Here is a 27,683-nt window from a genome sequence, read left to right on the forward strand (position 1 = left end):
AGGTTTCAACTAATTATTCTAAAAAATTTACTGACTGATACATGTCATGCATTTGCTACATAAGATAAAACATCAGAGTACTCTAATTTAATATTGTTGACACTGACACTAATTTATATACATATACAATCCACCAATGAAGGTCTGCTTGGTAATGAAGGGGCTAAGGTATTGCGATCAGTATTGCGATTGTAGAAGATGTAACTACATGCTTTATGAAAGGAAAATAACAACCTTGAAGATGATAGCAACGAAACATTGAACCAGCTCACACATTGGATGCATCGTAGGCACACGACAGTAATTCTGTTTGATAGGTAACCTTTATTTTTCTTCAGAACTCAAATGATGCATCATAATTTCCCTATGGCAATCAGTTTATGTATAATGACTTCCTGTTATAGGTTCCTCTAATCATTGGAAAACGGGAGAACAGGATCAAAAGACAACAGGGAAACTCTGGAGCCGGCATTCAGGTAGTTGATATACATAGGTGTACATGGATTTATTTAGGTGACTCATTCCTCTAGACACAACTTATGATGACAAGTCTGATTCAGCCTAGATCTTTGAAATACTGTGGAATATACAATTTCTTAAATTGAAAAATAGAAAGTCTTTTCCAGTTCTGATAAAGCTCGTCAAACATTCTGCATTTCATTTTATTAACAGACATTCGTTAGTTGCGGTTAAATTGGCTTGTTGTGGTATAGTTCATTTGCTGATCCACTGTATGAATTCTCAGGCAATGCATAAATTCTTAAAGGAGAATATGAAGCTCCTGGTAACTGACACTATGAATGGACCAGATCCATCTTTACCATGCATCTGTGAAGACTTCAATTCAGGTGTTGCTGCTGCCTGCAATAAAAACTGCAGAAAAATAAAAAAGAGAAACGAGAAATCGTGTGCTTACCGGGGTTCAATAAAATGGACATAAAATCTCAGCGACTTCGTAAGGTATGTATTCCCCTGCCTTGTGGTTACAATCTTTAGTCATTGATTAGAACATGAAAATGTTTTTGAGTTTCTGTAATCACATAATTATGAATACAATAAAAATTAAAATAAAATGTATATGCTACCAGCCCTCTGAGATCTTAGACAAGCTGCTTAATATTGCAAACTTATGGTGTGTTTCCGATGACGATAATGAAATTTTATGTTGTCTTATACTTGTTCTTGCTCGTACAAAAGATAAACATGCTATATCAACAACAAAGGTATGCGATTTCTCTTCCAGATTTACAAAACCTGTATAGTTGACATAACATATCTCGTTTTACATCTATACCAAAGAGTGGTTCAGTCTTAAGGCACATATTGGAGTTAAACAAATAAACATGTTTGCTCATATCGGTAATTTAAATAGGATGCGTACACAGAAAGTATTTCGCAATTGTGCCTCAATCTAAAACACCTAAACTCAGTCGTGCCTGTTGGAGAGGAGTTTGGAACTAAGCCCAAAATTCAAAAACATTACTCAGAGAATTGCCAAATTGGACACGAGTGTGAGGACTTGCCATGAAACATCGCACGTAAAATTGTATAAGTATGAAAGGCATGCTTTACAATTGATAATATAAAAACACTGGTGATTTCTTCAAACTAATTGTGATAGAAGGGAGAAACCCTTTGTTTCTTCCTGCATATGTTCTAAACTGACAAGTCTTTCATGAATGCAGAACAATTCGCTGGTGGATTATCAACGAAATCGTGTTGATAATTTGCAAACAAGTACATGTTTGAATGCACACCTTGCCCTAGGTAAGAAGAATACATATATATTAATACGATGTGTTAACTGCATACGAAAGGAAAATACACACTGTATTTACATCAACTGCATAATCAAATACTCAAAGCTTAACTGAGACTGTCCACATGACATAAAGACCTCCTAGAAACACAAAAATTATTCACAGTTTCCACCACCATCAATCAAACGACTATAATGAATTATGCACATGCATCAAGTACACGGCGCAACTCAAATTATTTAGCATAGAACATAAACACCTTGTGAGATTAGTTAACCAAGGGCTTCCTCGCAAACACAGTAACCATGAAAGCAATGTTACAGAACAGACAGTTCGTTGCAGGAGGACATTTCTCCTCTAAAAAAACCTTCACACAGGTAGAGTGAATCGGGCAGCATGCTTCAATGTCAACGGCATCTACAAGTTCTGGAAATAGTATATATGAATGGATATCGCTAAGATGGTTAACTGCGGGGACTATAAAATCCTGATAGTTCGGGTGGTTAACAACCCTAATTAGAACTTGTAGTGTAACAACATTATTCCCTTGCTTGTACAGACTACGCAAGATGAAATTACCCACCATGCCTAGAAAATGATTGTTGGCCGATAGTGTGTCCAGCACTGTAAAATGAGCATCAATGTTTCCAGTCCCGTATATGATGGCACGACTTCGTCTATACAGGACGGCGTCACCAATTCCAAGATTTTCAGCTATGCGGAAGAAGTTGTCGAAACATAGCATGTCTGCAGGACTGCCTCTACAGCCATATTTGTACAGAGAACGCAGAGGGAACTTATCCAACAAAGAAGTTATCACAACCTCTCGCTGTGTCCGTGACCAAACTATAAAGAAATTGAAAAAATCTTGAAAACCTCCCACCAGCAGAAGCTCAAGAAGAACAATAACTATATCAGTGGGAATGGTAGCAATGTTATTATTCTCTATCCTCATTTTAGAACTCGCGAAATGCCTTTTCAAAGTAGATAGATAAGTACAGATAAAATAACATGCAATGAACAAAATATCTCTAACTATATATAATAAGCTCAATGATAAGAACTTAATGCAGCTCTTTTATGATAGTATCGGTTACGCCCCCTCGCCTTACAAGATTAAATGTGGGGCATACGTGAACCCGGAAAAGCTGAGAGACACTAATATGCTTTTAATTCTTCAGGTACAATTCAGATTGCCTGCATCCCCAACAACTCTAGACCTCTCTACCCTTTGCCTTTCCTGGCACTTGATTATAAACATCAAAGTTACAAAGCTTATAAATTACAGGAAAAAGCAACTCTAATTACAACCTATCAGACTATATTGTACAAATATAACAATAAGATAGTAAACACACACTAGATAGGTGCAACAACAAAAAATTATTTTTACAGATTAAAGACATACAATAAGTGTACATAATTACATAGTTCCAAAACCAAACAAAATAGATGTTCTCGAATCAAAAAAAAAATCGCAAAGAACAGAAATAAAACTGAGTAATAATATAGAATATAGATAATAATATTACATTCTATTACAAATACATTAACTAGATTTTTATTTTATTTCACAAACTAATTACACTTAAGAAAATTTTTAAATATTTTAATATATGAAGCGCCAATACGTCCCTCTCGAAAATATATAGCGCTAGAATTTTTTATGTTTACAAAAAAATAAGTGGCCTGTACATACAACTGAGATTAACATATAGATTATCTAGAATTCAAATACCACGCACACATAACCTCTAAATTACCTCTTAATAACAATTTAATATACGGGACTTTTAAGCTGCTACAGGTTACATTTCTAAGCTTTAAAAAGATCAGTTGGCTACAACACTTGAGTGCAAACAGTTCATTCGCTCAACTCTCTTTTAAACAGGCTACAATGTCTCCATACTCGATGTTATCTGCCTTATCTCAACAATCTGACAACAAGAAAATTCTCGTGCGAGTTGGCCGTATATGGGAAGCAGTAAACAGAAAGAACAACACCCTACTCCACACCAATGTCATTCTGCTAGATGAAAAGGTATGTTTACTTATAATCTTTCCCTTCATTCATAAAAATGTTTCCTAAAATTTCAGGTTTCAGGATGATCATATTTTGGCCATAGTGCGCAACAATCAAAGAGATGCATTCCTCCCGATGTTAAAAGAAAACGAGGTTTATAGCATATCGAACCTAAAACTGGTGCCCGGGCCAAAGCTGTACAGAAGCGTTGATAGGGACCTCTCAGTCAATTTCTTCTACAAAACTAAAATTGAAGAGCATCAGGACACTGGCTCCATACCTCGCTACAAGTTTGAATTGCAACCTTTTCACAGGGTTAAAGACTTGGTCGGGGACACTAAATGTTTAATAGGTAAGCAACTATATAAACATACTTTTCATATGGTACTTGGTCTGTTTCATTAAATTCATATTTTTTTCCCCATTTAGATGTCATCGGCATGGTTATGAGCTATGGGCAACTGGAAAAAAGGTCACATGATGCACAAAAGATGGATGTGGTCCTCATAGATACAAGGTCTGATCTCTCCATATGACTACATATGAGAAATAACCTACATGTGAAAAAAACATGAAACTTCGGTATTTTCTATTTATAATCTGTTCCTCCAACTATTACAGTGTTGTTGCAACAACATAAAGTATGGCAGATTATAAACAACTAAAGAAAGAGATATTGAATTCCTACAGAATACTAAAGAACTATTGGTCTGCGTATAAATCGGTCTTCTTCATGTTTAAATATTTCTGTCTATCACTGGTATTTAGAGTGCATACCCCTCTCCTGTTCTGGCAAACTGGCTGCTTAGTACATGTCTTCTAATTGTTCTGACAATTCTTCTTAAACTGGCCAGTGGGAATAACATTGGTATGCTTCTTTTCTTACTTAAACAAAAAAATACAACATTGACATATTTAGACATGCACGATACATGCGTCCTTCTGGCTTAACGGATTTTCGTGCCTACAGCCCACACGGAGATGTGGAGTTAGGACTCCAACTTGTTCATGTCAAGTAACAACTTATGCTAAACCGGATGCTAATCTTAATTTTCACAATCAATTTTCTAAAACAATATACTGGTTACAAGGGTAAGGAGTGGCATCATTTTAAAACAGTCATTTTACATTTAACTATATATTTACTCATTACTAGCCCAAAAAAGGGGTTTACACCCGATCCCAACCCTTGCCACATAGTGTCAGCCAATAACACTGATTAATAAATTGCTTCAGTCCTTATTTCGAAGTGGTTAACCATTTAGTTGTCTTTCTAAATGTTATGAACATTCTTAATACGGCTAACAGGCTTAAACGCGGGCTAATTGACATTATCCTTGCTGATTGCCATGCCGCTGCTTTACAGCTTTAATGCAAACAAAATGCAAAAGTCTGTCGCCTTCTCAAATCAATGTCTTAATCAGCATTACACATTCAAAAAACTATTATATGTCTCAGGTTTTTTTTAAAAGCTTAAGAAAGATGATAGACTATGGTGACAAATATATAAAACGGCTGCCAGGGCTCGCCTGCTTCAGACCTGTAACATAATTGTTTTTCAGGACTTCTGTTTTATACTTCTGGAATGTGCATTTTAATTGGCCAACTCAATGTTCTTAACATGCCATATGCTTGCTTCCATCATTGGAAACCTCCCCATTACCCAAAATTGCTTTGGTGCCTTGTCTTATTTTCCGTTCAAATAAATCAATGAATTCAAGTTTAATATACTTTTTCCACATTTCATTTTTGGCCTGCCAATAATTGCTAATTTCTCTATTGCTTTTTCGTATTTTAATCTTCATGAACAGCAAAGAGAAGATGTTAGTAACCTTATGGGAAGACAAAGCGCTCCAGTTCATGTCCTCCATCCGAGAGGTCCAAGAGAAGGCGACCTTTGTTGCGATTACTGGGCTACTGGCAAAAAAGTTTTCAGGTTACATACTCAATAATGAAACTGACATCCATGTTTAGAAGTCATATAAAAAGTATACTTCCCTGACACATGTAACTGTGTCACCAGCTACACATCAGTTGCTTCTTTCAAGTTATTTCATTTCAATATACCGTTTACTGCTAACATTGCAGATAGAGCCACACTGTCAAGCACTGATGCAACAAGATCATACTTCAATATTGATTACGAACCTCTGAATGCTCTCAACGAGAAGCTGTCTGCATCAATGGCGGGGGGACATAACTCCTTACAGGCTCCTACAGCAAGACAGTTTGTCACAGCCAATGAGAATCAGCCAAAAGAGCTTCAGATAAAGTCAATCTTGGAGGCTAAGATTCCAGTGGGGAACAATGTAAGAAACCTATTATGAGAAAAATGAAATATTTAGTAGTTAATTACATCGCACAGAATATATACACCCACAAATAATACAATTTCGTCCTATCATTTATGCAGGTACTGCACTGTCTTTGTAAAGGAACGATAATTGACGTCCTCAATGGAAATGGGTGGTACTACATATGTTGTCCAAAATGCGCAAGGGCTGTTCGTGAATTGGAGGGGAAATTTTATTGTGCGGCCTGCACCGAAGAACCCAACCCAGTAACACAACGGTATATGATTGGCGCTCCACATATTAATCTGACATTTTTAAATAGAGACATGCTCAATAGTTTCATTTCAGTTACATTTCACGAACACTTAAGCTTCAATAAATATGCTCTTAATCCAGTTACAGAGTTGTCATCCGTATCGAGGACGGCACAGGTTCAACAACTTTAACATTGTTCAACAAAGAGGCTGAACAAATTATCGGTGCTCCACTAAACACATTGCTGAAAGAGATAGAGGTATATCTAATCTGTAACAAAAGGGACAGTAGACAGTAGCATTTCCTTAAAGATATTCGATACTAAAATTCTTTTCTTCCTCTGTAAATAGAAGGAGAAGCTGGCAGAGATTCCTCCTGCGCTGAAGAACTTAATCGGCAAAAAATGTGCATTCCAGATAAAGATCACTCCATACAACATAGAAAAAGGCTGCGAGGAGTATACAGTCACCCGTGTCTCGGAGTTTACACTGCCTCCTATCACCAATGACGCGGCGGACTCTTCTGAGGGCTCGAACAAGAAACAAAGGACCGCTTGACCGCTCTAAATTTAAATCAGTAAAAACTACTTATATATATATATGAACAATGCAAAGTACAACAGCCGTGTGTTGGGCACTAGAAATATCCTCTGGGTTTGAATCATTTCGTTTATTTCTCCATTTGCCCTTTTGGGTGTAGGTGTTCCAAACTTCCGTCAAGTATTTGATATATATATTGTGATCCTAAAAAACCCATTTATCAAGTGTTTTATATGGTCAGATGCATACCAAAGCGGGACAAATGTCCAAATTTAAACGACCATCAAACATCTGCAAAATAATTTCCTTATCTTCTTTCTTGATTTGGACACATAAGCCTAATCTTTTTAAATTTATGTATTTTATATAGTTGTAAACATGTCATACATGCTACCTATGCTATAGTTTTCACCTGCTCTGTTGCAGGAATCATTTCGTTGGTTTTGTGACATTACACCGCTGCTCTCAAGTCCTAATATGAACACAACTGCTGACTTGCTTTATACTTATAAATTAGAGGGTCCTCCTCACATAGTTGGTCGCCATGCCCTAGACTGTGTCTTTGCTCCCTGTGATTGCTATGTTATTCTTGCTAACTGGACAATTTCAGTTGCTTTATGGTGTTACAATGAAGCCCACGTCTACTATACAGGACAATTGATGAAAAACTGCTAAGCTTTCAGTGTGCCTTCATTTCATGTCCTCTTTTCGTTAACAAACTCCTTGATTAAACAACAGTAAGATATGATTTCCCAGTTAGAAATGCTTATCAGAAACACAGTACTGGATCCGGTGCTAGCCAAATACCCGTGCCTCGCACGGGTTATTATGCTAGTTTCAACTAATGATACAAAATTTTCTATTGAGTGACCCATTTGATCAAGTTTCTGTTCAATAATGATTTTAAGACATTTTAAATAAGTGAGTGATGATTTCGATATTTTTCCCTCTTTATAATCTAAACTAGTGAATAAAGCCGCGCTTCGCGGCGGCGTTATGAATTTTTTATAAATTTTGATACAAAATTAATATTATAATTGCATAAAAGTTATTTTGAGTCATGTTCCTGTTAAACATATCATTAATAAAAAATATTATAATTAATATAAAAATTTGTTTAAGTGGTCCTCATGTCAAACACAATACTAAACATGATGAAGTTAAAGATTATATTTGGATAAAAATTATTTTAAGCCGTGGTCGCGTTTTAATAAAAAAAAATACATTATAACATAGACAAAAATTTGTTTTAACCGCTTTCCTGTCAAACATAATACTAATAGAAAATTTATTATTATTTAGATAAAAATTAATTTGGGCCGCCCTCCCCTCAAACACAATACTAATCAAGAATCTTTTTTAGAAATTTTGATACGAATTAATATTAAACTTACATAAAATTTATTTTAAGTCATGTTCCTGTTAAACATATCAATAAGAAAAAATATTATAATTAATATAAGAATTTGTTTAAGTGGCTCTCATGTCAAACACAATACTAATAAAAAAAATTGTTTGACCCGCCCTCCCATCAAAGACAATATTAATCAATAATTATGATAAAATTAAATATAATAATATAGATAAAAATTAGTTTGAGCTACTCTTTTGTCAAGCACAATACTAATAACAAAATATTATAATATAGACATTAGTTTGAGTCGCCCTACTGTCGAACATAATACTAATAAAAAAATATTATAATTATGATAAAGTTAAAGATTATATTCGGATAAAAATTATTTTAAGCCGTGGTACAGTTTTAATAAAAAATACATTATAACTTAGATAAATATTGTTTTAGCCGCTTTACCGTCAAACATTAATACTAATAGAAAATTTATTATTATATAGATAAAAATTAATTTGGGCCGCCCTCCCCTCAAGCACAATACTAATTAAGAATCATTTACATTATGATAAAAATAATTATAATTGGATAAATATATCCAATTTTATAGATTTTAGCTATTATATTTTTCTTTAAGATTCATATTTTTTAATTGTTTAGAATTATCTCTCTTTTCTTTTAGGATTCCTATTTCTTAATTACTTAGAATTTCCATAGATTTTAGTTATTATATTTTTGTTAAAATTCCTATTTCTTATCTACTTAGAATTATATCGCTCTTACGATTACTATTTTTTAGCTACCTTACCTATTTTCTCTCAAAAAATTAGAAAAATTAAACTGAATTTCCGCGTATCTTCTCAAGAATCATTTACATTATGATAAAATTGTAATTATAATTGGATAAATATATCCATTTTTATAGATTTTATTTTTTAATTTTATTGAATTATCTCTCTTTACTTATAAGATTCCTATTTGTTAACTACCTAGAATTTCACAGAATTTCACAAATTTAGGAGGCGCCTTTCTCATCCTTCTTTATATTCTTTACAATAAATTCACCAAAATAATAATATAAAAAAGACCGAACCTGACATGAACTGATGAACGTATTCTTTTAATTGCAAAAAGAAAACATGTTAAAGAACTCAAGACATGGTTTGAGATTAATGAGATCACAGCAACCCCATGATTTGAGATTAATTATTGGCAATAGTGGCCGCAAGCCGTTTGATCAACAGGCAAATCTAAAGTGTAATTTCTTTTTCTTTAAAAGCAGCACCTTGATAACCTTTTGGCCAGCCGACGAGGGGTTATGAAAAATATGGGTACTAATTACTATAGCCTCGAACGGCTACATAAATAAACATCACAGAACATATAAACGCAAACACACTAAGCTGTTGACATCTGCAGATTCAGTTTAGTAGGATTCATGCGGTGTCAAAATCAGGAATTTGTAGAAATTTTGGAAAAGACAGTGCGCCAAAACAATCAAAGATAAAACTAAAAGAAAAATCACCTGGACTTAAAACATCTTGAAATTCTGTTAGGTAATCCATAGAGCATGTCCTGCACTCTTCCAATAAGTTTCTGAATAAATCTCTTCTGATGAGTTTCCGGATAAATTTAAGAAAATTATAAGACTAAATTGAAAATAAAAATTGTATTACTTTATAAATCTCAAATATAAATTGTATTTCTCTTAGGATTTCTAAATAAGAAAAGAATTGTATTATCTTTAGAATCCAATAAGAAAAAGAATCGTATTATCTTTAGAATTGTACTAAACTTGAATTTTTTGAATTATAATTATATTTTCATCCGAAATTTAAGAAAAATTAGAAGACTGAATCGAACAATTCTAGAGACGCCTGCATCCTCCTTTATATTTCGCGGCGGCGTTATAAATTTTTTATAAATTTTGATACGAATTAATATTATAATTGCATAAAAGTTTTTTTGAGTCATGTTCCCGTTAAACATATCATTAATAAAAATATTATAATTAATTTATTTTAGGGGCCCTCCTGTTAAACACAATACTAATAACAAAAATTGTTTGAACTGTCCTCCCATCAAAGATAATATTAATCAATAATTATTATAATTATGATATAATTAAATATAATAATATATATAAAAATTAATTTGAGCCGCTCTTTTTTCAAGCACAATATAATAACATAAAATTATAATATAAATATTAGTTTTAGTCGCCTTACCTTCAAACACAATACTAATAAAAATTATTATAATTATGATAAAGTTAAAAATTATAATTGGATAAAAATTATTTTAAGCTGTGGTCCCGAAAAAAATTATTTTAGCCGTTTTCCCGTCAAACATAATACTGATAGAAAATTTATCATTATTTAGATAAAAATTAATTTGGGCCGCCCTCCCCTCAAATACAATACTATTATATTTTTCTTTAAGATTCATGTTTCTTAATTGTTTAGAATTATCTCTTTTTTCTTTTAAGATTCCTATTTTTTAACTACTTAGAATTTCATAGATTTTAGCTATTCTATTTTTGGTAAAATTTTTATTTCTTAACTACTTAGAATTATATCTTTTTTACTATTACTATTTTTTAGCTACTTTACCTATCAATATACTTATATAAAGGAGAAGCGAGGGGCGTGTAGGTGGCGCCTCTCACATCGCTCCGTTCTATTTTTCTAATTTTCTAAAAATTTTGGATGAAAAAATCAAAAATTAGAACTAACTAAAGACAACACAAAAGAAAAAACAACACAAGAAGACTGAAGTCATGCCACCTAAAGACCAACCCTCGGAGAAGACAGATAGGCATTGCACACTCGAAGTAGATGGGGATTTTCTTTCCGACTTGAACTCCTGTTTATTACTGGAAACAGCCATTCACATGAGTGTTGGCAAGGTGGAATCGATAATGGCTGGACTGGGGTTTGCGGATGCTACCATTAGAGGTTTGTCACAAAACTCTTTCATTGCACACTTTCCTAATACTGTTAAGCTGGATGAACTAGACCTAGACTTCATGAGTATTGGATTCACTGCCATTAATAAGGTTAAATGGGACAATACAATCCCAAGTAGAAGGGTAGATGTTGAGTTTAGAGGACTGCCACTTATAGCTTGGACCTCTCAGAACTGCAAATTATTGGTCGATAAGTGGGGGGACATCCTTAATTATTACCCAATTATTGATTGTGAAGGGTTCTATCAAGTACCAAGAATTAGATTGGAAACTAAATGCACCTCGTGCATAAATGAATCAGTCTCCATATCAGTAGAAGGTAAAACGTGGAACATTAAAATTGTGGAACTAGTAAGTGATAATCAGGATATTTTGGAAGAGCATGAGGAGGCAAAAGTAGTGGATCTAACTACACCGACACAACCCAAGGAGAATGTGAAGGTAGGGGAACCAAAGGAAGGGGTGAAGACTCAAACAGAGGATCCAGATACTACTCAAAGCATTGCTAAGAACTCAGACCAAGCAGTCACAGGACCAGAAGAGGTGGCTTCTCCAGACGACTTACAAGATAAAGACTATGAAAACCAAAATGAACAGGAACCTGAAGAACTTGAAGATAGCTCAGGATCGCTGATTAATCCTGTCACCCCCCCGACATTGTTATGCGAAGAGGACATTGAAGGTGCTGACCTTGAAGGACACCCAAATGTAATAGAGGAGGATGAGGGGGTAAAAGATTGGAACCTCAAATGGCAGATTAGAGATATATCGAGTGATGAAGCCACTGCAACTCACTCGATTCAATCGCAAAAATCTTCTATTCTGAACGAAGATCTAGTGGAAGAAGTGGACAATTGTGCCTTGCTCACTAGTATTAACAATATGAGAATCAAAAGCAGAAGAGGTAGGCCTTCTAAAGGTAAAGCTAAAGCAAAAGAAATCAGAGCTTTCAAGGTGCCTAGACGCCGTAAAATCAAAGGCATGAAACTAGGACTCCCTGTGATAGTAGCTAATCAAGGGACGTTTGATGAAGCTAAATTTGTTTACGAATCAGCCCTGAATATGGGACTGATACCAGACCACACAGAAGAGAAAAGTCTTCAACTGATAAGAGACAATTTAGGTAATTAATCTTCTTCAGTGCTCACCTTCATTCTTCTCTTTTTATGGATAAAGTTTCTATATTGAGCTGGAATGTTCGGGGTACCAACAATGTGGTCAATCGATTTAACATTCGTTCATTAATGTTAGATAGTAAAGCAATGATACTATGTCTTCAAGAGACAAAAAGAGCCCAGTGGAATGAAAAAATGATTGGTTCGTTAGGAATCACTGGGGAGGCTCAGTGGATTGATTCTCCCTCTCAAGGCCTTTCTGGCGGCCTTCTTTTGGCTTGGGATAGATCAATTATTGTGACTTCTGATATGGGGTGCCACCAAAACTGGCAGTGGATTATTGGATCTCAGATAGGGTGTGCTGGTGAATTCTTATGTGTTAACATATATGCCCCTCAAAAGAGCGTTCATAAGCAAAAGCTGTGGTTAGAGATCTCCTCCTTTTTACTCTCAAAGTCTAATTTGCCATTAGTTGTCCTTGGAGATTTTAATGTCGTTCTATCTGATCTAGAAAGGGAAAATTGTATCTACAATGATAGAGACACAACAGCCTTACTAGCATTCATGAACGACAATGGTCTGTCGGATGTTCCCCTGAATAATGGTTTGTTTACTTGGTTTGGTCCTGAAAACAGAAAGAGTAGACTTGACCGTGCTCTGATCAACTCAAAATGGAATAACACAGGTAACTGGTCGCTCCAAGGGCTTAATAGAAAATCCTCTGACCATCGCCCAATATTTCTCTCTAGCAACAAGTCAGATTGGGGCCCTCGTCCATTCAGATTGTTCAACTGCTGGCTTCAAAATGCTGAATTCCTAAGAAGTCTGGGTGAAGTGTGGAAGGCAAATTCGACCTCCTCTCTCAACACTCGTTTTAGAGAATTACGCAGGTATGCCAGGATGTGGAACCAAAACTCGAATGGTAACGTGGATGCCAAGATAGCTAAACTGGAGAAAGACCAAGAGGAGGCTGACGACAAAAATGAGGCACAGAGTATAAAAAAGAAAATAAAGGCAGAATTGGAGTTAGCTTATGAGCATAAATCGAGCATGTTGTGCCAACTTTCAAGAATGAACTGGCAATTGCATGGGGAGCGTAATTCAAGAATCTTTCACAGAGCCATTGCGGGCAGAAATCGAGTCAAACTCATCCATGCTTTAGAGATGAATTCAGGATGGACTACAGAACCTAACATAATCAAAAGAGTCTTCTTCAACCACTTTCAAGACTTCTTCTGCAGACCCCCTGCTGATCGAATTTTCTCCCTTCATCAAGGACTTCTCCCAAGTCTTTCTAACGAAGGCAGTAAACTCCTAGTCGAGGATTTCACTGAATTAGAAATCTGGCAGGCTCTGCAAGCCTCGGACTCGAACAAAGCGCCGGGACCTGATGGTGTTAATCCAGGGGTACTGAAAGCACTCTGGCCAACAATAAAAGGAGATATCTGCAGCACATTCAATATCTTCCATTCCTCGGGATTCATTCCTCCGGGATCTAACTCTTCGTTTATAGCTCTAATTCCGAAAAAGAGTGCTGCTTCAAAGCCTTCAGACTTCCGCCCTATTTCTTTAATGAATTCAAGCATGAAACTCATCTCCAAGGTCTTGGCTAGAAGGTTGAGTCCTTTCATGAACACTCTAATTTCCCATACTCAGACAGCTTTTGTAAAAGGAAGGCAAATCTCAGACGGTATTCTCCTCACTTCAGAAATTTATCACTCTCTAAAATCAGCTCGTAGCAGGGGTCTTATTCTGAAAATTGACTTTGCAAAAGCGTTTGATTCTATAAACTGGGGATTCCTATTTGAGGTAATGGAACTAATGCAGTTTGATTCGAAGTGGATCCACTGGATCAGAAAACTTTTTGATTCCTCGAGGGTATCGATCCTAGTTAATGGCAGCCCTACGGATGAATTCCACCCTACCAGGGGTCTCCGTCAAGGAGATCCTTTATCTCCTCTCCTATTCAACCTTATTGGCGAGGCTCTCTCATGTTTACTCAAATCTGCTCATAATTCAGGGTTGTTTAATGGAGTATCAGTAGCCGGCTACCCAGAAAAAATTTCTCACCTACAGTTCGCGGACGATATTATTTTATTTGTGGCAAATGACTCTCACTCAGTTCGCGGGATCAAGGCAACACTTAAAATCTTTGAGGTAATTTCAGGGCTAAAGATCAACTATGGGAAAAGCAAACTGTATGGATTCAAAGAAAGTCCTGAGCAACTTAAGCAGTGGGCTGATTGGTTAGGTTGTTCCATCGGTAATGACCAATTCACTTATCTAGGTGCTACTATCGGCCAGTCACCAAAGAAATCCATCTTCTGGAAACCACTTGAGCAGAAATTAGTATCTAAACTGCAAAAATGGGACTCAGCTAATGTTTCAATGGCGGGCCGATTGGTTCTCCTTCAATCTGTGCTTGATAGCTTGCCGTCGTATTGGTTCAGTTTGTTTAAAATGCCTCAAAAAACTATCAAGTTCATAGACAAGAAGCGAAGACATTTCCTGTGGGGAGGTAAATCAGATACGGCAAGAAAAATGCACCTCTTAAATTGGGAACGCCTCTGCATTCCAAAACATTCTGGTGGTTTAGGCATTGCCCCCCTCGAAGCTAGAAACATTTCACTATTAGCTAAATGGTGGTGGAGATGCTACTCGCAAAGAGACCACCTCTGGAACAAAATTTTATCTCGAAAGTATGGAGAAAAGATTAGGTTCAATCTTGGATCCCTGGCTGGAAGTCAAGGCATTTCCCCGATTATGCAAGGCATTTCTAGCATTCGAAACAACAGAGCTGTGGAACCTCTTCTTAAGGATAACAGTTTTAAATGGAAACTCGGGAATGGGGAGTCGATTTTTTTCTGGGAAGATTGGTGGAGGGGGGACAGACCTCTATCGTCTTTATACCCTCGAATATATACCCTTTCAAGTTTGAAGTTTAAATCAGTTGCTGAGTTTTTAGTTCTTTGGACTGAAAATGGCCTCAATTCAATCATCTGGCAAGATGGTATTATCCCCACTGATATGGCAGAAATTTCATCATTGAACGACTTAATCGATGACCTCCAAGTTACACATCAACAAGATACCCTGGTTTGGCTAGGGGACAAGTGTTCTTTCTCCTCTAAAGTCATCCTAAAGCGCATTGTGCCTGCTAGTACTTCTTCTAACCCCAGGCAAAGAATTTGGTCACTAATTTGGAGTCTCAAAGTTCCACCGAAGATTAGAATATTTCTATGGAAAATTCAATGGGGAGTATTACCAACCAAATCTTTACTTCATTCCAGGATGCCAGACTTAAATCCAATGTGTGTTAAGTGTGGTAACAGGGTTGAGACTTTAAATCATCTGCTTTGGGAGTGTGAAGTGGCTAAATGGGTGTGGAAATTTATAGCAATTTGGTGGAATTTAGAATCAAAATTCAGAAGACTAAATTCCTTTTCACTCGAGATTATTATGTCATTCCAACGTTCAGCGGTTTCATCAAGAGTATGGCACACGGTTGTTGCAGCGGCAGTTTGGTCCATTTGGCTGGCAAGAAACGAGCTGGTATTCCAATCTACCTCGCCTTCTCGCTCATGCCTTCTCAACTTAATTTTCACCAGAATCAGCAAATGGGGTGAGGCCTCTAAACTGATTCCTTTTTCAGCTGACCCACTTTGGAAATCCAACCCCAATGGAGCTGTGGCAATTTATTTCAATAAACTGAATACGGAGTACTGGAATTATAAAATGATGTCACATGACTTAGTATGTGCAGTGGATGGTGCTTGGGGTGAGTGTGTGGATGGATCATTTAAAGGTGCAATTGGTGGTCGAGTTGTAAATAAAAATAAGAAAATTCTGCATGTTTTCTCGATACCAGTACAAGTGGAAAATGGTCTTCACGCTGAACTGGAAGCTCTAATCTATGCTATAGGACTGGTCTCTAGCCACTATCCCAAGGTCGCTAGATATGCAATTTGTTCTGACTCTAAGGAAGCTCTTCAGTTAATCCGGAATAGGGAGGAAGTAGGCAATATCCTGCAACGTTCAATTCCAGATTTTATTCCCCTTCTGGATTCTTCAGTCAGCCTATACTATGTCTCCAGGGAACTCAATGTTGAAGCAGATGCTCTAGCTAAAAAGGGCATCCAAAGAATTGCACCAGCTTTATTCTGGGACATTGGACAGCAAAGCTACGAAATGATAGACTCTCAGGAATCGAAATCTCCATGACAGAAGATATGGATACTTCTTTCAGAGTATCTCCAGGTTTTAAGGATTGCTGGATCTTTATCCATTGGTTTTGGTTCCATCTAGTTTCCATCAGTCTATTTACTACATCTGCAACTTTCCCTTGGGGTATATATACCCCTCCTGGTAGTCTGGCTCATTACGCTTTTTAACGTTGGTGCTAACTTTCTCTAAGCCTCCAATGGACTACATGTGGCTTCCTCCAGACCCGAACACCCTTAAGATCAATGTGCACTGCATCACCACTGCTGAGCCCCTTCCTAATGGCAATAGTAATAGTGTGGGGGTTATTGTGAGGGATCCAACTGGGAAAGAAATCTGGAGCGCCGCGGGGCCAATGCCAGGGAAATCTAAACTTCATGCTACTCTCTGGGGCATCTATCATGGTGCTCTGCAGTGTCATCAGTTGGAAGAGTGGAAAACCCACATTGAAACAGACCACTGGGGAGCCTTTGAGGCCATTCGTTTTCAAGAGGAGATGCCTCCGCAGGAGAATGTGCAGGAAGTCCTTCGCCTCTTTAATACTCTACACTCCAACAACTTCAAGATTGGAACCACTGTTCGAGAAATTACTCGTATTCCAATAGTGCAGAATGGAACAGCGGCGTACCTTGCCCGCTATGGTTTGGATAATATGAGTCTCTTTGCAGAAACTCCAGGTTCTTTTGGAGATAAACAGTTCATGTTGGCCAGAGATATGGGCCTTTTGTTTGATGCTCACCCTCCTGCCAACTTTGGGATGGGAGAGATAATCGATGGTGACCTGCTTCAAGTGGAGACTAATGATCTCAACAATGACTCATCCAATGCAGATCATGAGGCTAGTGCTCCCCTCATGTGGCGACTCCTGTCCCTTCCAGCTCGAATGTGGAAGGCCTTGGTCAAGTGAAGAGCTCTACTTATCGATGAATGTAGTGGCTGAATATATAAGCCTACTCCTTTTAAATTATGTATTGCTTCCTTGAGTAGTCTGCTAGGGTGTGCTTTTCTTTTATCAGGGCTTAAGTAGAAGTGTAGAACCTGAATCTCAAAGCGGTTGTATGGCGGTTAGCCTATGTTTTATTAATTCCATCTGGGTTTATCAAAAAAAAAAAAAAAAAGTTTCGGATATATTAGAAGCAGGTTTCAGAATCTGGTTTTGTTTCAAATTATTTATGGAATATAGTAGCTTGCAAGTTTTAATTTGATTTTGTTTCAGATTATTTAATTATGGGAAAGAGTAGCACACAAATTTCTCTGCACCTATAAATATCCCTATAGATTGTGGGGTTTTGGATCATCTAAACACAACCTCCTCTCTCTCAATACAACAACCCTAACTCTCTCTGGTGATAGTTCTCTTGCTCGATTTCTAACTCGATGGTGTCGTTCTTCTATAACGATAAGTGAAAGCTGTTTATACAGTATTAAAAAAATAAAGGTTGTTACAAGCGAAGGTAGTTATAGACCGCTATATTGGAGTCGATAAATCCAAACACGGGAAAAAAATATAGTCTTGACATGATATTGATGGATGATATCAATAAATTAACTGTTAGTGATATATGTTTTTTGGTTATTATTTTATAATATTTGTTTTGTTCTTCGGACATGTTTGTTGTTGTTAATTTTTATATGATTTACTTTGTATACAGGAAAAAAAATTATTCACGCATTATCTGTTTGCTCCGTTCAAGCAACTTTTAAGTGAAAACTGTTTATACAGTATTAAAATATATAGGTTAATACAAATAAGAGTAGTTATAGACCGCTATCTCACGGATTTAAGTTAGATGTTTTTGTGCACAATCAATCAAAAAAAATTGGTGTAAGATCACAATGTAAGAACATGATTACTTAAAAAAAACACAAATAAAATTAAGATTCGTCGTGATTAAATTGTTAATTACGTGTATAAATTTATTTTCATTAATTTTGAAATATTAATATATTTTTTATTGACAACCACAAAATTATTTTATTCTATAAATATTAATATTGAATCATTAATATAATTTTTATAGACCGCCGCAACGCGCGGCTTCTCAACTAGTTTTCTCTTAAAATATTAGAAAATTTGTCTGAAAGTTTCTAAGACTCCACATAACCTCTCGTATCCTCTCAGGAATCATTAACATTATGATAAAATTATAATTATAATTGGATAAATATATTCAATTTCATAGATTTTATTTTTAATTGTTTATAATTATATCTCTTTTTTTTAAGATTCATATTTGTTAACTATTTAGAATTTCACAAATTTTTGCTATTATATTTTTGTTAAGATTTCCATTTCTTAACTACTTAGAATTATATCTCTTTTATGATTACTGTTTTTAACTAATTTATCAATTTTTTCTCAAAAAATTAAAAAAATTAAACGAAAGATTTTTAGAGGCGCCACCTAATTTATCAATTTTTTCTCAAAAAATTGAAAAAAATAAACGAAAAATTTTTAGAGGCGCCACCTAAGCGCATTCTCCAGTGGAATCTTGAAAACTACTGTGTGGTCTGTTCTGACAAACGATTAATGGGAGTTTTAGATGAAGTGAAGAAGATGATATGCCACCAAATTCCATGTTTTGCTTCTCTCCGCAATCCTGTAGTTCAAGAATGAGATGCGGGAGTTTTAAATTTATATAAATCGGATAAGGCCGACTATAAAATCTTTTTCTAACTAAATATGAAGAGTAATTCAGGTAATTTTAAATTATTTTAAAAAAAATTAGAGAACTCATTTTTAAAATAGAATCATGAAATAATTAAGATTTTGCAGCAGAATTCTAAATTTTAATAATTTCTATATTAATATGCAATTAAAAATTAAAAATTATTACTTTTATGATTTCTAAATAAGAAAAAGAATTGTATTATTTTTATAATCCTTTTCTAGATTCTAGGGTATTACCTTTAGAATCCAATAAGAAAAGAATTGTGTTATCTTTAGAATTCTTAAACCTCATTTTTTGAAATTAGAAGACTGTTATCTTTAGAATTCTTAAACCTGATATTTTGAATTATCTAATTTATTATTTGTGTCTACTATTTAGATTTTTAAACACAATTGTAATTACGGACGTAGTATTAGATTATTTTTCTATATATCTTATCGAAAATAAAATTTTATAATATAAAATTCAACTACATATTCTATATATCTTATCGAAAATAAGAATTGTACAGATTATCTTACAAATCTTAAATATAAATTGTATTTTATTTATTATTGTTAGTTTGAATAAATATAATCCTATTTTTTTTAGAATTACTAAATAAGAAAAGAATTGTAATATCTTTAGAATTCAATAAGAAATACTAAATAAGAAAAGAATTGTATCATCTTTAGAATTCAATACGAAATACTAAATTAGAAAAAAATTGTATCATCTTTAGAATCCAATATGAAAAGAATTGTATTACTTTTAGAATTCTTGAACATGATTTTTTGAATTGTAATTATAGTTTTTATCTGAAATTTAAGAAAAATCAGAAGACTGAATCGAGTGATTCTGGAGACGCCCGCATCCTCCTTTATATATATACTAGTTGAGAAGCCGCGCGTTGCGGCGGCCTATAAAAATTATAATTAATAATTTCAATATTAATATTTATAGAGTACAATAATTTTGTGGCTGTCTATAAAAAGTATATTAATGATTAAAAATTAATATTTGTAGGATAAAATCAATTATTTATTATAAAAATCTTGATGTAATACCAATACTAATATATAAAATTGCAAAATTTGGACTATAATTCATGGTGAAAAACTAAAAATAAATTTCTACACGTAACTAACAATTTAAAACACAACGAATCTTAATTTTATTTGTGTTTCTTTTTTGAAAAGTAATCATGTTCTTATATTGTCACATTCCTCCAATTTTTTTGGATTGATTGTGCACAAAAACATCTAATTTAAATCCGTGAGATAACGGTCTATAACTACCCTAACGTATAACAACCTTCAACCTTTAATTTTTTTTAATACCGTATAAATAGCCTTCACTTATCGTTGTAGAAGAACGGCACCAGCGAGTTAGAAATCGAGCAAGAGAACTATCACCAGAGAGAGGTAGGGTTGTGATATTGAGAGAGAGTAGGTTGTGTTTAGATGATCCAAAACCCTACGACCTATACGGGTATTTATAGGTGCAGAGAGACTTGTGTGCTACTCTTTCCCATAATTAAATAATGTGAAACAAAATCAGATTAAAACTTTCAAACTGTTATATTTCATAAATAATCTGAAACAAAAGCAGATTCTGAAATATCCGAAAGTAAAAAAGGTCGTTCTAATTTTTGATATTTTTCATCCGAAAATTCAAAAAAATTAGAAAAATATAACGGAGCGATGTAAGAGGCGCCACCTACACGCCCCTCGCTTCTCCATTATATGGAAACGAAATCAATATACTTATATAAAGAAAAAGCGAGGGGCGTGTATGTGGAGCCTCTCGCATCGCCCCGTTCTTCTTTAAAGCTACTATATTTCACTGAAACAAAATCACATTCTGAAACTTGCTTCTAATATATCCGAAACTAAAAAAAGTAATTCTATCGCTTCTCCTTTATATAGAAACAAAATCAGATTAAAATTTTCAAGCTACTATATTCCATAAATAATCTGAAATAAAATCAGATTCTGAAACTTGCTTCTAATATATCCGAAACTAAAAAAGGCAGGTCTAATTTTTGATATTTTTCATCCAAAAATTCCAGAAAATTAGAAAAATAGAACGGAGCGATGTAAGACGCTCCACATACACACCCCTCGCTTCTCCTTTATGTAAGTATATTGATTGATATTGATGATTGATTGATGATTGATGATTGATATTGATGGCAAATTCGCGTAGGATCGGGCAGGTTCTGAAGATTGAAGATAGGTTCACAGTATCCTATTCGGATTAGAAAGCTCTCCCTAATCAGACTTGAATTCGAATTCAAAATCAGATGATGCCTCTATATATAAACAGGGGTGTTGGGTGTTGACATATCGAACGACAAAAGCAATGGCTGGTGCTTTTGATTCAGAACACCTCTTGGCAGAAATCCTGAAAAGACTACCTCCAAAATCTCTAGCACAATGCACTTGTGTGGAGAAATCATGGTATGATCTTATACAATCTCCTTATTTCAAAGCTCTGTACTCTGATTCTAACCAATTTATTTATATGCTTGCAAAACTATTTCATAGGGGCTTTGCTTTATATAGAATGGATCCACTACTTCACCCGCGATTTAGTAGCAATAGTTGTAGCTCCGACTCTACTTATCTTCATGACTTGCGTCCTCTTCTTGTTTTCCCCACAGATTCGCATTTAGGAGACAATTATTTCAAGTGCATAAAATTAGGTTCCAAGATATATTTCTATGGACTTGCGTTGTCGTCGGGTAATAAATACACTAGCTTTTATACCATGGAAGAAAAGGATCTTATGAGTATAGAACCTAGTGAAGACAATGTCATTACGAATTTTAAACATCTTTTAACTAAAATTAAAAATCCCATGCATGAGTTGAAGCTTTTTCCGATTGTTTTTGTTGCCAATGACAAACTCTATGTTCTATCTGGGTGCTTTCTCGATAACATATTTGAAGTCTTTTCTCCTGCTGACGGGACTTGGCAAGTGTTGCCCAATCCAGAAGATGATGCATTAGAGTTTCATTATTATGCTGATGGGGTTTCTTATCTTGTCATGGAACAAGAGCAAATAGTCTATTTTGCTACTCCCTCCGTCTCTAAATACTTTTCTTGTTTGTACTTTTCACGTTTGCCAACACACACTTTTAATCGTTAATATCTTTCATTTCGTAGTAGCATTAAATATAAAAACTTCATTGTATTAAAGTACTTGTGAATACGAATCTAACAAGATCACTCATGACTATATTTAGTTTTATAAATTAGATGTAAATTAGTGATTTGTCTCATGTTATGAACAGTACCGACATCACAAACAGGAAAAGAAAAAAGAAACGGAGGGAGTACTACTAGACTACTCTCGTCCTTCAATCTACAAACACGTCCTTCAATCTACAAACACATCAATGGGCCATACACACATATTTTAATAGTATAACTCCTGCACCTTTTACATTCGGTCAACAAAAATTTCGTTACATATGTAATCCAATAATCGGTAAATTGGCTTTTGGTATACTCCCCGATCAGCGTGTTAGTTATGTCTGTGCATCAAAGATGACCTCCCGTGGTGAAGAATTTATGCAACCATACTTGGCACCTGACGAAGCCTTCCTGGAAGTGTTACGATATTCTAGGTTCACCTACATGTTCAAACAGTGTTCCACCGACTACATTGTTGCGTTTCAGGACTCTGATGGCAAGCAACAACTCTGTATTATAACCTACGGCTGCAGGCCACTTGAGAAGAGGTTTTCTCCTTATGAAACAACCTGCTATGTCGCCTTAAGCTTTTATGACATCCCAGGTGATTTTTATACCTCAGAAGACCGACATTTCCACGAACCTGATGTTTATGCTTCCTATGCAGATGAGAAGACAAAAGATGGTGGCGTGATCAGGAGGTACTTCAGTGCCAAATTTCTGTATACTAAGCACTTCATCATCAATAATTTTTCCTTTGGAACAATTGAAACATGTTTTCTCTGATTAATGTGGCCAATACATGCTTATTGCTTCATTCATCTGATGCGGGACAGTGTTCTTCCCTACTTCTGCACATATTGCCAAGAGTGCTTCTTCATCTGGGATTTCTATTTCAGATATATAGAGATTATAGAGTTTGAAGTTGCCTGTCCTTTTGAGCATTGAACTTCTCAAGTTAACTGACTTTCAGAAAACTTTCTTGTTGACATAGCTCTATGTTCTTTGATTTAATATATATCATTTGCTTATTCTGTTTTTCATAATATACCTTTTTATATTATAGTTTGTAAGTTTCCCCCCTAATTTTTGTGTTTACTTTTATGTTTATTAACCTTGTTTTTCACATGGACTATAATTTACCTTATGAGAAAAGATGCCCTGGCATTGTACAGAATATGGATATCATGTAGCTAGCAGTGTTTGGAAACGGTAATCATGTCGCATATCTTTCTTCTAGCATATGGATGTATGATAAGTACTTGTATGTTTAAATTTGGTAACATATAGGCATAAGAGCTAAACAAGTATTTAGAAGAAATTAAAAGGAGACACCCTTTTTTGTATGATATGATTTCTAATTCTTAAAATACTTTTTCGATTTATGTTTGAGGTGCACATCAAGGTATAATTTCTTTCTAAAGATTACTTTTAAGTTGGGTTCAGTAAAAAAAGAAGAGATAAGATATTCAGTCTTAGAACTAATACAACTCGTCAAAGATGAAAATGTATATTTCTCATGCACTGTTGGCTCTACCGTGGTCCTCAGCCTTGTTATTGTGTGTTCTTATGGTTGCTTCAACATAATTTAGCCCACTGCCCGCAGGATGCTGCCCTTGTGGAGACAAAGAAAGGCCTCCATGCTAGGCCAGCAGAAAACTTGATTGGTTTACGGAAAAAAGTTACACATTTGCAGGTAACTGTTTTGTAGTTCAAGTGTTGCAAATAAATTTCTCTTTTAAATGTTATGTTGTCTTAGTTTTTCACTCTCTTGTCAACTGGGGTTTGTGACTGTAAATTTTCTCCTAGTGTTGGTGTTGGATATGTTTTTTGTCATTTACTTGCTGACATTGTACACTTTAAACTACAAAATGACACAAGACTTGTCACTTTTCTGCTGTTTAATAATGGATATTTTATCTATGTATAACTGGCACTTGGAGTTGGAGTAACTATTAGTTTGCATGATATATAGTAGGTGTAATATACATTGGTATATAACTAAATATCGGGCATATATAAAAGTAAAATTTTCTCGGCTGTAGTAGTAATAACTGATAGAATTTGATGTCATCCAGTAACTGTAGTTATTTCCGTAAGGGCATCTCCAATAACGGTGCCAAAATCTATGTGGCATGGCATTCTTGAGTGCCACCCTAGTGGAGTTCCAAGGGTGCCAAGTGAGGTTGCCAACTTTTGGCACCCCCCAAAATGGATAAAACTCGGTCTTAGTACAAAATGTATATATTACTCTTACCTCTTTATATCTAGCTTTTCTTCTGTCTATTTATATGATAAACATATGTTTATCTATCTAGTAATTTATCCAACAATCAACATTCAAGAAACGTAGTAATCGTAAATAATTAGTTTACAAACATAATTAGGAATATTATACTTTTATAATAAGTTATTTATGTTAAGTTTAATATACTAACTAGATTATAATAAATGGCCGTAAAAATAGACAAAAGAACTCGATGCATAAATTCTGGACAATAGGCAGTGCACTAAATTAATTAAATTATCAGAACCTCAAGAATTTTATTGGTTTCTATTTTCTATTTTAATGTCTTAATTTTTTATTTTCTTTTTGACAAAACCAAAACTAACATTATAATAATCCCAGTTCTAGTTTAAAATGCACTATTTTTATTTATATGTATTTTTTTAGCATTGAAGTGATAGGGCGGCTCTAAGAATTTGGCAAAAGAGAATGGAGTCCCCTCATACTTCTCGACACCAAAGCACCTGAACATGACTAGTTTATCTGCAATGAGTTCATTCTTTTATATCGGTTTGATGAGGAAATAAAAAATATTTTAATATTCGAATAATTCTTGATTTAACTCATTTAACATATCCCTACAACAGGAATTTGTCATACTAGATAGTTTGATATAAGAAAAAATAATAATTAATAGTTAGTTGGGAGTGGTAGAGGTGAGGACTGTTTAAGCACCTTGCATGTCTCATGCCTTCTTGGCAAGTTATTTAATAATTTATGTGGGGTCATACGCTTGATATGAAAATCTGCACTATTTGTTGATTGTGACCTCCCTGATTTAAGTTCTCTGTTTGTGTTCTCTCTCTCTATCTCATGAAATATTAGATCCTCTTGCTGACTAGCTTTTAACAGGAGCACAATTTCATCACTTGTCTTGTTATTATATAAAATAGTGGTTTTGTGCTCTGCACGTAGATGGTCATAATTCGTAAGAGAAAATTTTCCTTAAAGGAATCTCATCCGTCTAAATCGATTAAATTAATTAAAACAGTGGAGAGCAATTTCTAAACAAATGTATCTACCTGTTGTTTGTATTAACGAATTTCCTGATATGTTATTTGTATATCTTGGATGACTCAGATGAGGTATATGTTGAACAAGGTTGTTTCAGGGTCTCTTACTATATGGCAGGTTAATTTTCATATGTTTACTTAAGTGTTTTATAGACATTTATTCCTAATGCTACTTGTCCATGGACTTCATTCATCTGATGTGGGACAGTGCTTCCCTTCTTCTGCACATTGTGACTTTCTGGACACTTCTGATGTGGACATCACTCCATGTTCTTTGACATAATATGTATAATGTGCTTATTCAATTTTTCAAAGAATACTTGTTTACAGTTATGGTTTGTAAGTTTCATTCTTCATTTTGGTGTTTACTTGTATGTCTATTCTCCTTGTTTTTCACATGGATTATGATTTGCTTAATGGGAAAAAAAAATGCTCTTCCACTGTGCAAATTACAGTTCATAGACATGTTTCTTCAGAACACTATTAGAATTACATGCTTAAGCTTATCTGCAACCAGTATGACCTTTTGTAGGAGACATCAGAGGTTTGTATAAATACCTCCAGTACACGTGGAGTCAAATAATTTCTTCTTTTCTATCTGAGTTTTGTTGACCTTTTGGGAGATTTTTAGGCTACGGCATATACATTCCTATGGGTTGACTGATGTATATTACCTTCTTATCTCTTATCGAGTATACATTTATTGAGAAGAATCAAGGAGCGCCTGACCAGTGGCAGAGGTGCTCCTAGTTCCAGAAGAGGTCTGGACTTCATAATCACCCAAATAACATTTGTTTGATGCCATCGTCACCATATTTACAAGCCTAATTAAACAACATGATAACATGACGCGAAGAAAATTCTATTTTTCAAGTCACCAGTCTGATTAAATAACATTGAGCAAGTTCATATACATGATATCTGGGCAATGCCTACACTTGTGTAAAGAATATTTTGACCTTGAGCAATGCCATTTTGTGAATTAACTATATTAGTATTGCTAAGTTTTGGTCGACACATATCATTAATGATTTTCTGATATGGCAAATGATATGCTGGTGTAGATAAATGATTTGCTGATATGGAAAATGATATGCGGGTGCAGATAGGCTCGACCATTTGCATCCTTGTATGCTTTTGGGTTGCACTGTATAAAATTTCGTTGTTTGCGGTCTCAGGTGAATTGTTTTTCATGCTTTTGTTGTTTCTTCAACCTGCACATTTTTCATCTATTATCAACTGATATCTTGTATATGTGCAGCCATGGTCTAAATGAGTTCCTCGCTGGGGAGACTCATATTAATTTACGCCATACAATTCCTTGGCTTTCTAACACACCAGATGAATTAAATCACCAGCATGATTGAACAACAGGATGTAAGCACTCAAAATGAAATTCTATTTGTTTGTAATTCCCAACCAAATCGCAATATGGAATGTAAAGGAGATGATACAAATGCTTACAGTTTATTAAAATTATTCATTTTCATAAAAGCAATATAATCTTGTGGTGATTGAATTACTGTGTATCTGTCTTAACCCATAGACTTTTATATTAGATTTTGTTGTCTAGGACCATATTTTTTGTTACCAACACGCCATTCTTTTAAATGCAAAATGCAGCTTCTGTCTTTAATTTCTCACACACTCCGAGTCTCCGACACACCATTCTTTTAAATGCAAAATGCAGCTTCCGTCTTCAATTTCTCACACACTCGCACACACTCCTTTTCTTTTTCCTTAATTGGGCGAGCTCCCTCTCAGCTTTTTTGGTAGCCTACTTCATCTTCTTAGTAAGTCATGGTTATGCCGCTGCCACTGAATCAGGAAGAATCTGATGTAAAGTATGATTCACAGAGTTCAAGTTCTTAGATTGGTTCCGGACCCTAGGCCTAATTTCATGGTATTGGGCTTAAAGCTGTAATTCGAGTCGGGCGGCTCGCGAGCTCGCCCGGCTCGAACTCGTTTAAGTGGACTCGACTCGACTCGTTAAACGAGCCGAGTTC

The 27,683-nt window shown here is 35.0% G+C and overlaps 1 protein-coding gene and 1 long non-coding RNA gene across 5 annotated transcripts; both read left to right on the forward strand.

Annotated features, from left to right (window-relative positions):
* Window positions 1-11,001: 11,001 nt before the first annotated feature.
* LOC108226007 (uncharacterized) lies at window positions 11,002-16,526 on the forward strand. Its single transcript, XM_017400960.2, has 2 exons — window positions 11,002-12,313; window positions 12,442-16,526. Exons 1-2 carry the CDS (start codon window positions 11,002-11,004, stop codon window positions 16,524-16,526), a joined length of 5,397 nt encoding a protein of 1,798 aa, XP_017256449.2.
* A 4,815-nt stretch (window positions 16,527-21,341) lies between these two features.
* Window positions 21,342-27,204, forward strand: LOC108224244 (uncharacterized). Of its 4 annotated transcripts, none has more exons than XR_010284663.1 (5): window positions 21,342-21,639; window positions 22,705-23,078; window positions 23,984-24,073; window positions 26,742-26,855; window positions 26,939-27,204. It is a non-coding gene; the product is annotated as an uncharacterized LOC108224244 (long non-coding RNA). The 4 variants fall into 4 exon arrangements; XR_010284664.1 differs by having other exon boundaries at window positions 21,343-22,925; window positions 23,045-23,078; XR_010284662.1 differs by having other exon boundaries at window positions 21,343-23,078; window positions 23,970-24,073.
* The last annotated feature ends 479 nt before the right edge of the window (window positions 27,205-27,683 follow it).

Source organism: Daucus carota, chromosome 6, assembly GCF_001625215.2.
Source record: "Daucus carota subsp. sativus chromosome 6, DH1 v3.0, whole genome shotgun sequence".
NCBI lineage: Eukaryota > Viridiplantae > Streptophyta > Magnoliopsida > Apiales > Apiaceae > Daucus > Daucus carota.

Bases quoted from the DNA above. Each gene is read 5' to 3' on its own strand.
- LOC108226007 (XM_017400960.2), top strand. From the start codon at position 11,002: ATGCCACCTAAAGACCAACCCTCGGAGAAGACAGATAGGCATTGCACA. The intron at 12,314-12,441 runs GTAATTAATCTT...CATTAATGTTAG, and splicing joins ACTGATAAGAGACAATTTAG to ATAGTAAAGCAATGATACTA.